The sequence below is a fragment of the Sebastes fasciatus genome, chromosome 2, assembly GCF_043250625.1.
Source record: "Sebastes fasciatus isolate fSebFas1 chromosome 2, fSebFas1.pri, whole genome shotgun sequence".
NCBI lineage: Eukaryota > Metazoa > Chordata > Actinopteri > Perciformes > Sebastidae > Sebastes > Sebastes fasciatus.
This window is the reverse complement of record NC_133796.1, coordinates 42,558,774-42,571,853: the sequence shown is the minus strand read 5'-3', so window position 1 is coordinate 42,571,853 and position 13,080 is coordinate 42,558,774. Positions and strand designations below refer to the sequence as shown.

Below are 13,080 nucleotides of genomic sequence, written 5' to 3'. Positions count from 1 at the left end.
TTCAATTATTTCCATGTTTTGGTTAATTTGTGTGCACGAGATAAGTGTAGCTATGTAACGTTGGGTTCACACTGGACGCAAAAGCACAATGATTTTCGGAGAAGGGCGCTGCCCATGTCCTTTCCATCATCCTCCAAAGTCACCAAACTGCCAACAATATAATCCACAAGCTCTCAATATCCTTGTTAATTGCCTTTTATTAACAATAATCCCTTGCAAAGCAAGTGCTGTCAACATGTCTTGATTACTCATCTCCAAGCTAAAGTAAAGCTTCATTAAAGAGTCTCCATCTACAACCAAGGATAAGTGTCTTCAGCAGGTGGACAGCTGGAATAAAACTGGAACTGCCAAAATTATTTAAATTATTTAATTTGTGCCCACAAATTATTCAAAACGTGGGAACGATTTCGTTAAATTAGTAAATTATGGCTTTGATATATATTTTTTCTTGGCCACTCACGGGCTCCGTAGGTTTGTTGTAAAAGCTGAGAAACCTAGATGTAGATGCTTTAGGAGAGAAGTATACTGGTTTATACTGGTTTACACATGTTTGTGTGTGGGTTCATACTGTATCTCCCGTCCCTGCAGTGTGTTTGAGCAGCTGAGTCAGAGCAATAAATTCTCCCAGTTTAGAGCTGACAGCTGCTTGGAGGCTTTTTCTGGTTGACCACCAGCCATACGTCAGTCCTGCTCTCAGAGTTAGTGATTTCATTTTAAAGGTATTTTATGGTATTTTTTTTAACCTTGATTCCCACACGTCTCTTAATAAGCTACTTGTTTTTTGATATATTTAGTTATATCAGAAAGATATTGAAAGATGTTAATGTCTCTGCAAAGACATCAAGAACTCCCAGCAAGCATGCTGATGCTGTGGGAACCAACGCACGGGCATCGATCACAGTGACGTCCCACACCAACATACATGGACGTACTGAGGAGAGATGCTGGACAGTGCTGGCGAGCTAGCCAGATGTATGGAGGACTGAGACAGCTGGAAGCTCCGCTTGAAAGCCCGTCTGGGGACGACCCAATGATATCAATTCTGATAGTTGTATTATCACTATTTTCCATCCACCACTATTGGTTTTGTGTTATTAGTCCTACTTGTATTAGTTATTACAGCTGCTGGGCTATTATTGTGGTTGCTGTGCTCTCTCTCTCTCTCTCTCTCTCTCTCTCTCTCTCCCCCCCACCCCCCCCCCCCTTTGACGCTATATAAAAATAAATTGAAATTGAAATATATTAAAACGCCTTTATTGTAATGGCTAATCATTAAAAAGCCAACATGTTTCGACCCCTGTAGGTCTTCGTCAGGGCTTCAAAACAAACAGACAAGGCGGATGTGGCCTCACCTATATGGCCTCAACAACCAATGGGAGGCAGTCACATGATCACCATAGTATCACAAAATATTACAAAATATCACAAAGAAATAAAACAGAAACAAGTCATTTATGTCCATCATCAATGAAACTACTCGTACTTTTCAAAGGAGGCCGCAAAACAAACATGGTAGCCCATACAGAAAGAAGAAATACATATATATATATAATTTATACATATATATAACTATGTCTTATTCACAGAAAGCTGGTAAAGTCTATATCCTCATTGAGACCAGGATACTTTTAGGCATCCAATCGATGGATCCAAAAAGTCTCCCTCTGGTAAAGTTTTTGTAAACCGTCCCCCCCCCCCCCTCCATCAGTAGCACTATGATACTCACTAAAGTGTCTAGCCATGGGGGGGTAGTCACGATTCCTGACTCTGATGGCATATTTATGGTCAGCAAGGCGATCTGTCAGACGTCTTTTTGTGCGATCTATGTAGAAAAAGCCCTCCTCACATGGACAAGACAGGCGCTATATGACAAAGGTAGTATTACAGTTAATAAAATCACTTTGTTTTATCTGTATTAACGGCATATTTTGATGCTTTGAGCACCATAAACAAAATGTAATTCACCTCCATTATATTGCTGGTGGTGGCAGAAGTTACAGCATCTATTATATCTTCTTTACATTAAGCACAACCTGCTGTTACTTGAACACTTGACTACCAATGGATCAAATACAAATAAATATTGTAATGTTTGACTTTACATGAGTCACTATCCAGCAAGATGTCTTTATATTCCCTGAATGAATCTGTGCTGAGTCCCCATTACTGTCAGTGAAATAGCAGCAATGAAACCAACACAGAGACAGATGAAAGCAACCGTCAGCTGTTCCAGACTACAGCTGAGCTGACTCACACAGAAACCCCTCCACACTTTAGGAAACTGAGCTTTCATTGTCTTTGTAGAAGATCATGTGTTGGCTGCTTTTATTTTCTCTTCAAGTATCACAGATGACTCTTTATAAATATCAGACTTTGTCTCCTGATAGTAGAGTTAGTAGAGTTAGTAGAGTGCATCACAAGCTACTTACAGTTCCCTCTGAAGGTTTTACTCAGACTTTTATACAAAGACCAGAAACAACGTGTTAGTCCATCTCTTAATACTCGCTGACTTCCTGTCTGTGTCACTCAGCATCAAGCCCATTGGTTCCTACTAAATCAGAATCAGATTTATTTTGCCAAGTACATACATAAAAGGAATTTGACTCCGATTTGATGCATCTCTTTCAATGTACTCACATAGAAATAGAAATAACAGCTAGGAACAAGTTGGACAAAATAAAGGTGAGGAATAGACAGGACTGTTGTGTACACAAGTAGTGAAACAAATAATATTAGGACTGTCAAAGTTAACGTGATAATAAGACGTTAACACAGATTCTTTTTAACGCCACTAATCTCTTTAACGCAACTTGCAATTTTTAGGTTGTAGCGGGCTCAGTTTTAAAGCTAGTGCTTGTCATGAAGGAGGTTAAATAACGCACCAAACTTACGCAACATTTTGTTGAGGAAAAACTGTCATGGCCATTTTCAGAGGGGTCCCTTGACCTCTGACCTCCAGATATGTGAATGTAAATGGGTTCTATGGGTACCCACGAGTCTCCCCTTTACAGACATGCCCACTTTATGATAATCACATGCAGTTTGGGGCAAGTCATAGTCAAGTCAGCACACTGACACACTGACAGCTGTTGTTGCCTGTTGGGCTGCAGTTTGCCATGTTATGATCTGAGCATATTTTTATGCTAAATGCAGTACCTGTGAGGGTTTCTGGAAAATATTTGTCATTGTTTGGTGTTGTTAATTGATTTCCAATAATAAATATATACATACATTTGCATAAAGCAGCATATTTGTCCACTCCCATGTTGATAAGAGTATTAAATATTTAACAAATCTCCCTTTAAGGTACATTTTAATAGAAAAAAAAAGATTAACTATGACCACCATGCGATTAATCGCAATTAAATATTCTAATTGATTGACAGCCCAAATGAAAATATATATAAAAAGCACCAATGACCAACAATAAAATAAGAAAACAATAATCAAATAAAATGTCTATATACAAGTCAAGTGTTCTCGAAGTTGTAAACAATACAACTAGTGCAAAGAAATAAAGACTGAGTATACTTTATCTGCCTTTGTTGGGGACTATTTTCAGTGGAGGATTAATCCACATGTGGTGCTCTAGTGTGTATTAGTGGCAGCAGGACGGTGGATGTGTGATTGAGTCAGAATAAAGTCCAGTGTGTGTGTTCATGGTGATGAAGGAACATGTCACCCAGTGACACAGTGAGGCTCACTGATGTGTTTTAATGGAACTCACAGAGGAAGAACAGATATCAGGCTGATACACACACAATACTTGTTAGCAGATACATTCACTGTTTTGGTCTTTATGTGAGATGTATCCCCTAACCAAGAGAATTTACGATAAACCCTACAAATCTGAACTAAATCTGTGTAGAGTCCTCCCCAGGGTCCACCAGGGTCCCACATTGTCTAAAGATGCTTCCAGAAGAAAATTCCTGAAGCGTCTGTTCGAGGCTCAGCTGCCGCCATCGACCCCTCTGTCTGGAATTCAACCGACAGCTTCTGAAGACAACTGCTGCTGGTCGATCACACACACACACACACACAGAACCAGCATCTATAAAGAGACCAGAAAGCTGTGCTATGTCCATTCATCTCTCAGGAATCAGCTGCAGTCAGGATGGCAGAGTAAGTCCTGATCTGAACTTTGGAGACTTTGTGAAAAACTCACAGAATCCTTGTTAATCCTTTTCCTTCTCCTTCCTTCCTGTTTCTTAAAGGAAAAAGATGTCGTCGAGCCGGAGGAATCAGCTCAAGGTAGAGTAACATGGTGGTAATTAAGGCCTGAAGTTTGGTGTTTAAAACTGAGGCACTACAGGTGAATAGGGTAAAATGTTGAACTAATAGATATCACCATGATACTTCCCCAGTTGATTACTTACCTTAAATATTAAATATTATGTTTAAATATGCAAATGAGGCATTGTTGTATTAAATATGTGCTAATATGCATACATTTCTACAAAAGAAATCAAACATTGGATAAAGACATGTTCAAAAGTCTTGTTTCATTTTGTTGACATATTAGAGTCAAAGGATTTTACAGAGGGAATGTTGGATATCTCTTTTTATCTCTCCATAAACCAGAAAATACTGCCATAAAAGAACAAAAAACTATTTTCACCATGGTATTAGGAATCAAATGTTGAATAAATCAGGCTATGAGTGATATATGAACAGAATATAGATAGGATTAAAACTGGAAAGTTTGGTATTCACCAAACTTTCCAGTTTGGTGAATAAGATGGAGATTTCTGCCTCAGAGTCTAAGAATAAATTATTATTATTTTTTATTTTTTGAGAAAATGGCATTTAAATATATTTATTGTAAAATTTCAGACATTTTGACACTACATGTGAATAGGGTAAACATGTTTAACTAATATATAACACCATGAAACTATTCACAAATGCACACAGAAGGATTCACAAGTGTATTTTCTGATTTATATATACGTAAATGATTCTCTCCACAAAAATATTTTTCGATCCACCCTCAAGGGGGACACGCTCATGTGATTAGCTGATAAGGAGGGAGACATCTGTTTGGCTACAGATAATACCTTGTTGAAAACTAGAATGGCAGTTAGAGAGCGCAGACTTCCGCCAAGATGCCCGAGTCGATCGCCCCCCCTCTCCGTGCAGCTTGCGCCCTCATCCACCTGTATTGTTGTTTATGTTGAGATCAGCTGTATGTAGCGGAGCATCGTAAAACACTTCATTCAAACTGGACAGAAACTAAATAAAACTCCCCTAAACCGTCGTCGTTACTCTTTCCAACAATCACCAAGTGTGCTTTGGTCCAACTCAACTGGAATTTCACCGAGTTTAATGTGAAAAAACGCAGAATCTACAGGTGCCCCCCCCCCCCCCCCTCCCTCCACGCCCCACTCTGTCTCTGTCCCTCTGTAGGCAGAAGGAAAGAGTCATGAACAGTCATCAGTTACACTGCGCATGTCCTAAAGCCTGTGGTGCACAGGCTGAGCGGAGTTATTAAAAAAAATTCCCGAAGGCGGATCATGATTCGGATCACCACCAAAATCTAATGGATTGTTCATTGCGCTACACCCCACCCCTCCAAAAAATGTCATTCAAATCAATCTCGGACTTTTGGAGTAATCCTCCAAACGGACAAACCAACAAACCAACAAACCAACAAACCGACAAACAAACAAACAAACCAACAAACCAACAAACAAACCAACAAACAAACCAACCAACAAACCAACAAACAAACCAACCAACAAACCCCCCCAACAAACCGGTGAAAACATAACCTCCTTCCTAGGCCTTCGGCCTTGGCGGAGGTTAAAATGCATTTGTAGATCAGTGCACTTCAGGGGAGTCTCATAAACCCACCCAAATGCAGTGCAGCTGACACATGGTAAATGGACTTGGACTTATACATAACATAATAATAATAATATACATAACAAGCAGTTTCTAAATGCAGGTTCAACAGTTTTTATATAATTGTAACAACATCCAAATATGTTTTTGATGAAACTTGCAAATACGTTTAAATACATATATTTGTGGATTTCTATTACATGTATTTAAAACAAGACATATTTGTGCGTGCATTGGAAATATATGTGTGAACCTGATTTGTGTGGATTTTTTTTTTATATTTATATACAACGATAACTTTTTTGTGTGCATCGAAAAATATTTTTGTGGAGTCATTTATATATAAATCACAAAATACACTTGTGAATCCTTCTGTGTGCATTTGTGAATATTGAGACTGATCTGACCCCATATGAAACCCCAGTTGATTACTTACATTAAGACAATTATTTTTTGTATTACAAGTTTTCTGAAATGTTATGTTTAAATATGCAAATGAGGCATTATCTTATTACTAATTTGCAGTTCCAGAACAGAAATCTGAACATTGGATAAAGCCAGGTTCAATATTCTTGTTTCCTTTTATCGACATATTAGAGTCAAAGGATTTTACAGAGATATCTCTTTTAATCTCTCCATAAATCAGAAAATACTGTCAACAGCCATTAAAAAAAAAAAATTCAAATTTTGAATTTTGAAATATATGTATTGATTACCTGATAATGAAAATGTTGCAGCCCTGAGACTGCAATGGAAATTTTCTGAGCACATTCATGCTCCTTGATTTTAATGACTGCATGGTCATCCTTAGAACAAAATACACATTTGTAGTCTTTAACTGGTGAGGAAAATATCAGAATTTCTTTTTATAATTAGTTTAATATTATATCTTTGTTGAACCAGGATGTTAATGAAGAATGGCAGAATAAAAGAAGTATGAAAAAGATAGGAAAAGAAGAAAATACATGTAAGCATGGCTTTAAAAATGCATTTTTTCCTCAAAGACACAGGGGTGAGTATTCTTCAGTCAGACAGTAGGAGAACAATAATGTGTTTTTTGAACATTTAAACATGTTCTAGCAGAAACCCTAAATACAAGTATGAACCTGAAAATGAGCTTAATTATGTCTCCTTTAAAGTAGCTGCACTAGAATAGATAGGGTACTATTTCTGTCTCCGTATGTCGAGGTGTGATGAACGTTTCAGCCTCTCTGAGCTTTTACCAGCTCTTTATGCTTTAATCCAGTTTCATGTATTTCTGTTTGGTGACTAAAAAACATTTGACTAAGTGCAGTATTTACCTGTTTTAAAAAAACAAAAACTTTTGTCCTCCTAATAAACAAACACTTGATCAAGACTTGGTCATCCTTCAGCGTCAGCCTGGTGCTGCGGTGCGCTGAACTCTCTCCTCTTCCTCCTCCTCCTCCTCCTCCTTTTCCTCTCAGAGCTTGCTGCTGCAGATCGGTGAGGCGATACTGGAGGAGGAGGCGCAGGAGGCCGAGGAGGAGAAGATGAAGCACATGGAGGAGAACTGCCCCGCCCTCTCCATCCCAGGCTGCATGCAGGAGCTCCAGGTAAACCTCCTCCATCACCCTGGATGCTGGGTGGAGGAAAACAAACTGAACAGACATGGCAGATGTTTATAGGACTGTAGAGACTATAAAGCTAAATGAGCTCATTACTGTACTTGCCAATAACATTTGAACACATATTATTTTAACAAACACATATTGTTTATTTTTTTAACATTCAACAGCAGCTACCATGAGTCTTTGCCACTGGGAAAACAAAAACTCCCACGGGAGCTCCGACTGCTGAACGCAAACAATACAAACAAACAAAACCCCATCATTGTTTTCATCCTCTAAAATCCACTGGAGACACTTTTCACTGGTCCCCCCACTTCTGATTTTGGTTTGGTGGTAGTCTCTCTTGACATTGTCCTCTTACTGTCCAGCTGTCATTGCCAAGAGAGAAATACAATTCCAGTAACTTATCTGACGTTTGCTCATTTGGATGTGCTACAAGTATTACAGTATTACAGTACGAACAGCAGGGAGGGGATTTTGTCCTCAATCATATCTCTATACTACTTCCTCTTGGGCTTCATCATGCCTCCTGTACATGATTCATTGAGATATATACTGTATATATATATATATATATATATATATATTAGGGATGGAACGGTTCAGATAAAAAATCTGTGTATGAATTGTTCAGTTCATTTGAAATAAGTTATGAGGCCGATTGTGTTTTATTTCATGTAGAGTTAGGCTCCCGTTTATTGTCACACTAGAAATCAAGGCCTATGGAAGGAGGCTGGGACACGGGCGGACATGAGTCTTGAGGTACGGGGTTTAACACATGCGCAGTGTAACTGAAGCTGCGGTCGTGCGTTGCTATTGGCTCAAGTGAGTGAGTCTGCTGTATAGGAGCATTACAGATTTAGTGTTACCATGAAAATGACGGGAAAAAAGTGGTGGAATAAACGGTGACTGTGTGAGCACTGTGCAACACATGTGGTTGATGCTAGCGGCAACACTCCGGGTAGAAAAGAGCAACTCCTTCTCCCCGCTGCATTTAAACAGCCTCTACATGCAGACTCAGACTCAGACTCAGACTCAGGCTCAGACTCAGACAGGGTAAAAACACAACTACTGCATCAGGGAGGTTTATAGTGAAAGATATGCAGCCTTATGCAGTCGTGGAGGACGCTGGAATTCAGCATATGATTAACTTTACGTTACTTGAGCCGCGCTATAATATTTCCTCTCGCCGACACTTAAGCAACACAGTAATTCCAGCAGCATAATCCCTGTTATGTGTTTTATATTTATTAATTATTTTTAAATAACACAGTGGCACATAAATCCAACCGTATTCCTCCAAATACTGCACTTTGTGAGTGGAAAAACGAATCTTTCAATTAAGAGGAATTGAGACATATGTTATACAGTTCTTTTTTTTTTTTTTTTGTATAGTTCTGGTTGAGTTTATGCTTCAATTGATGTTGATGGCCTTAGTCTATAATTATATCATACTTATGAAAATAACGAAGCTGCATTTTTTGTTTGCACTAATGACTGTAGAAGACCTATTCTTTCAAATAAGATTAGACAATAAAGTGTTTATGTTCTTTATGTAAGCCATACTTTTGTTAAGGCAAACATTTGTTAACTTATTTTTGCCAAATAAATGAAAAGCATGCTGAAATCAGAACATGACCTCCTCACTGTAACATACTGTAAATGTACCGAACCAAACCGAAAACCGTGACACCAAAACCGTGACATGAACCGAACCGTGAATTTGTGAACGGTTCCACCCCTAATATATATATATATCAATGAATCATTCTTAAAATGTCTAGATTTGTATTTCTATGTGATGATCAGCAGCAAACCACACAGTTTTATGCTTGAAGCTGCATTCAAAAAAGATTGATTCATTAAAGGTATAATATGTAGGAGTGTCCTAAAAAAGAAATGTGTAGGTACAAAAAGAATCCCTCTCAGTCATCACTTAGGACCCACTAGAAGTGTGTGGATGTGTCTGTACTTTTTCTGTCTTCGGGTCTCTTCTTGGTGTCTAGTACCGAGGCACAAGTCCCGCTTTAGCTCTGACAGATACAGAGCGGTGATATTTGACAGATGAGAATGGGTTGTGTTTTCTGTGTGTGTGCTCCAGACAGTGTTCCCACTGCTCCTCTGCCTCTCCATGTCATTAGTTTGACCGAGAGCAGCGCTGAGCTACAGCGGACAGGATGAAGCTGCCCTTCGGCTGCATTCATTCAAAATCCTGCAACTCGGCACCCTCCTGCAGGGTTGTGCGGAGGTGTTCAGAGTTAGTTGTGTGTTATTTGTGCTTTAGAACGTAACCGCCATGAAACAGTCAGAAAATAATATTTTATTTCACTGCTTTGTTCTCACTAACGCCACTCCCTCTCTTCATTCAGGCTTGAATTCTGTGTGTTTATAAACAGCAACCGACAACAGTTCCATTATTATACCTTTAATATTTTAAAAATCAACCATGGATAAAATGACTATATGCAGTTCAGAGTTTTTTTTTGCATCCTTCAGCTCATCGTTTGATTTTACTGCACACAATTCATCATCCTCGTTTCCAGTCACAGCAGGCAGCTGTTTCCTGTGACGACAGAGTGGTAAACATAGAGTGGAGCGTTTAACAACTAAAGAGAAGGATATTTCTCTCAAGAGTCGGTAGAGACCAAACACAGAGCTAAAAGAGAGAGACTATTGGACTTACATTCATCAGAAACACGACTCCAAATGAATGATGATATTGTTCTGTATCTGCTAGATGTACAAGTGAATATTTGCTAACAAGTTCACCAACAACTTTCTAATCTGATAATGTGTCTGTGTTGTGTTTACAACTGCTTCCACTGCCCCCAAAGTGGCCAAAAAAGAGAGAAAAACGTCAATGAACGCAGCTTCAATTTCAAAAGTCAAACACCTAACTCCTTTCTGGGAATACTGCAGCTTTGTGCAGGGATCCATTTTTCTAATTTGGGTTACCTGTTTTGTGTCAAACACAAAATAATAACACCGACAGGAGCATCAAATGTTGACAGAATGCTAAGTTTCTATTGAAGGCTCGTCCTTCCCCTCTTTCTCTTTTCTTTATTCTTTTCTTTATTACAACAACCAGGAACTGTGCCGGAAACTACACAAGCAGATTGATTTGGTGGACGAGGACCGATACGACGTGGAGGTCAAAGTAACAAAGTCTAATAAGGAGGTACGGCTTCTTCAAGTTTGACGTCCTGCCACAGGTTTTTTGTTTCTCATTTCCATATAAAGTGTCCACTGATTTCAATAACACCATGTTTTATACATATGAGCTAGTCATTTAAATTTGATCTTTTGGATCATGTGTCAGAGCTGCCTCAATTATTGTCTCATTTTTTATTATTCTACCCGTCATTGTCCACAGAAACAATGCACAATAATTAATACATATTAAGGCTGGTCTTGTAAACAAGTATCTATCCATCAAGACAACCTATTTTCCATTGAAACAGACTGTAGATCTTTAAATACACACCCTGACAGGTGGTCTGAGTAAATGTCTCTGTCTCCGTCAGATCAACGACCTGAAGCTGAAGGTTCAGGATCTGAAGGGGAAGTTTAAGAAGCCGGCCCTGAAGAAGGTGCGGATGTCGGCCGACGCCATGCTGGCCGCTCTGCTGGGCTCCAAACATAAAGTGTCCATGGACCTGAGAGCCAACCTGAAGCAGGTCAAGAAGGAGGTCAAAGAGGAGGTGTGTGTTTATTAGACACTGAAGGACAATTACAGCACAATTACATTTTATTTTGGTTTGACTGATTCCTCTATCTCCTCTGGTTTCTGTGGTTTCAGCTCTCACTTAGAGAGCCTTCACTATTTATTATTAGTGATTTGAATCTGTCTGTGTGTGTGTTTCTTTGCAGGAGAAGCAATCGGGCGACTGGAGGAAGAACATTGAAGACAAGGCCGGGATGGACGGCAGGAAGAAGATGTTCCAGACAGAAGCTTAAACAGCAGCGTGTTGTTCCTCTGTTAACCAGTATTATTCATTTCTGTGTATTATGTCAGTTCATGTTGTTGGCAATGTGTATAGAATAAATAAATCATTTGATGCTTTTGTGTGTTTCGTGATGATAATTGAAAAATCATGAAATAGAAATATACAGAACACGGGTTGCAAGTAGGGTTGTAACGGTATGATAACCGTCTAAGAAAATATCACGGTATATGGTATTACACTTAGTATTACCTTCGCCAAGGCCAAAGGCAAAGCGCAAAGCGGTCGGGGATCGTAAAGGAGTGACACCTGCATTACCAGATGTTAAACGCTTTTTATTGGGACAAGATGTGTATACTCTACATGCCAAGGAAGGCTAAAACATTTCCGAGGAATAGGGTTTTGGTTAGTGGCATCGACAAGGCAAGGCAGCTTTATTTGTATAGCACATTTCAGCAACAGGGCAATTCAAAGTGCTTTACATAGACATTCAAGAACATTGCGACAAAGTGCAAAAGAACATTAAGACATAATTAAAACAGTTATAAAAACAAAAAAACTTTAAAGATTAGAAAATAAAAACAAGCTTAATAAGAAAGCTAGGATAGAAGCTAGAATAAAGTATAACACACAAGAGTGTATTATACTCTAGGAACGCCAAGTTATGGTCACATGACCGGAGTACAGCCAATAGGAACGCTCTCTCTCTAATAACCTGTGATTAGTCAAAGTCTCCTGTCACGGGCTAGATGTTCTAAAGCCTGACGTCAGCAGTAGCTGGCTGCTTGGGGCGATAAAATAATCGCCCTCTCATATCAGATTTGAGGACGCTGATTGGCTGAATTTAATGTAATTCGTTCAGAGCTTGAATCAGCTATTGGCTAAGCTGCTACATAGACCCGCCTGCTCGGGGCGATTTCTCCATCGCCCAAGAGCTGAACTTCAGACATACAAACAGACAGAGGAGAGTCAGGGGACGTGCAGGGAAATCATATATTTGCGCAGACCGTAAGTCCCTGCAGAGGATAGTAAGGGCAGCTGAAAGGATCACGGGTGTCACTCTGCCCGCCATAGCTGACGTCTACAAAGCACGCTGTGTCCGAAAGACTACTGACATCACAGCCGATCCCTCTCACCCCTCCCACCACCTCTTTGCACTATTACCATCTGGGAGGAGGTTTCAGTGCATCCAGGCCAAGGGTCTCATCTAGAACTGTTGCGTACGCACAAAACGCAGCCTGAAATGTGCGTACGCCACTTCCCATGCAACAGTTGTGATCTACAAAAACAAACTTGACGGAGAATGTGCGCACCGGTACAGAAACTTTGACCCATGCGCAAGCACATTGTGGAGGCACCGAGGTAGGGGGAAGCTGGAGACGCAGACGGTGAGGTGGTGAATTGAAGCCAGACTGTAGACATTAAATGTGAGAGTAATCATTATACGTATAATGATGCCTCTCACTCATTAAATTTCACAATATCACACATTACCTTTAGATCCACTTCATCATAAACATTTAAAACAGCAGTGTTATTAAACTACCAGCCACACAATAACAACAATGATACACACACAATGAACATGTCCTTCATCACAGTATACATAGACAAAGTGAAAACAGCTATCTGATGCAACTATGTCTCCAGTGCGCCACCGCGGTGCGCCACTCTGCTTCCTCCACTCGGCACATCTTCACCAC

General features: G+C 39.6%; 1 protein-coding gene across 1 annotated transcript; it reads left to right on the top strand.

Annotated features, from left to right (window-relative positions):
• Positions 1-4,008: 4,008 nt before the first annotated feature.
• On the top strand, positions 4,009-11,435 carry LOC141760920 (troponin I, fast skeletal muscle-like). Its single transcript, XM_074624033.1, has 6 exons — positions 4,009-4,122; positions 4,215-4,251; positions 7,290-7,418; positions 10,522-10,611; positions 10,958-11,134; positions 11,304-11,435. The coding sequence occupies exons 1-6, from the start codon at positions 4,115-4,117 to the stop codon at positions 11,388-11,390; spliced, it is 528 nt and encodes a 175-aa protein (XP_074480134.1). The 5' UTR covers positions 4,009-4,114; the 3' UTR covers positions 11,391-11,435.
• Positions 11,436-13,080: the final 1,645 nt, after the last annotated feature.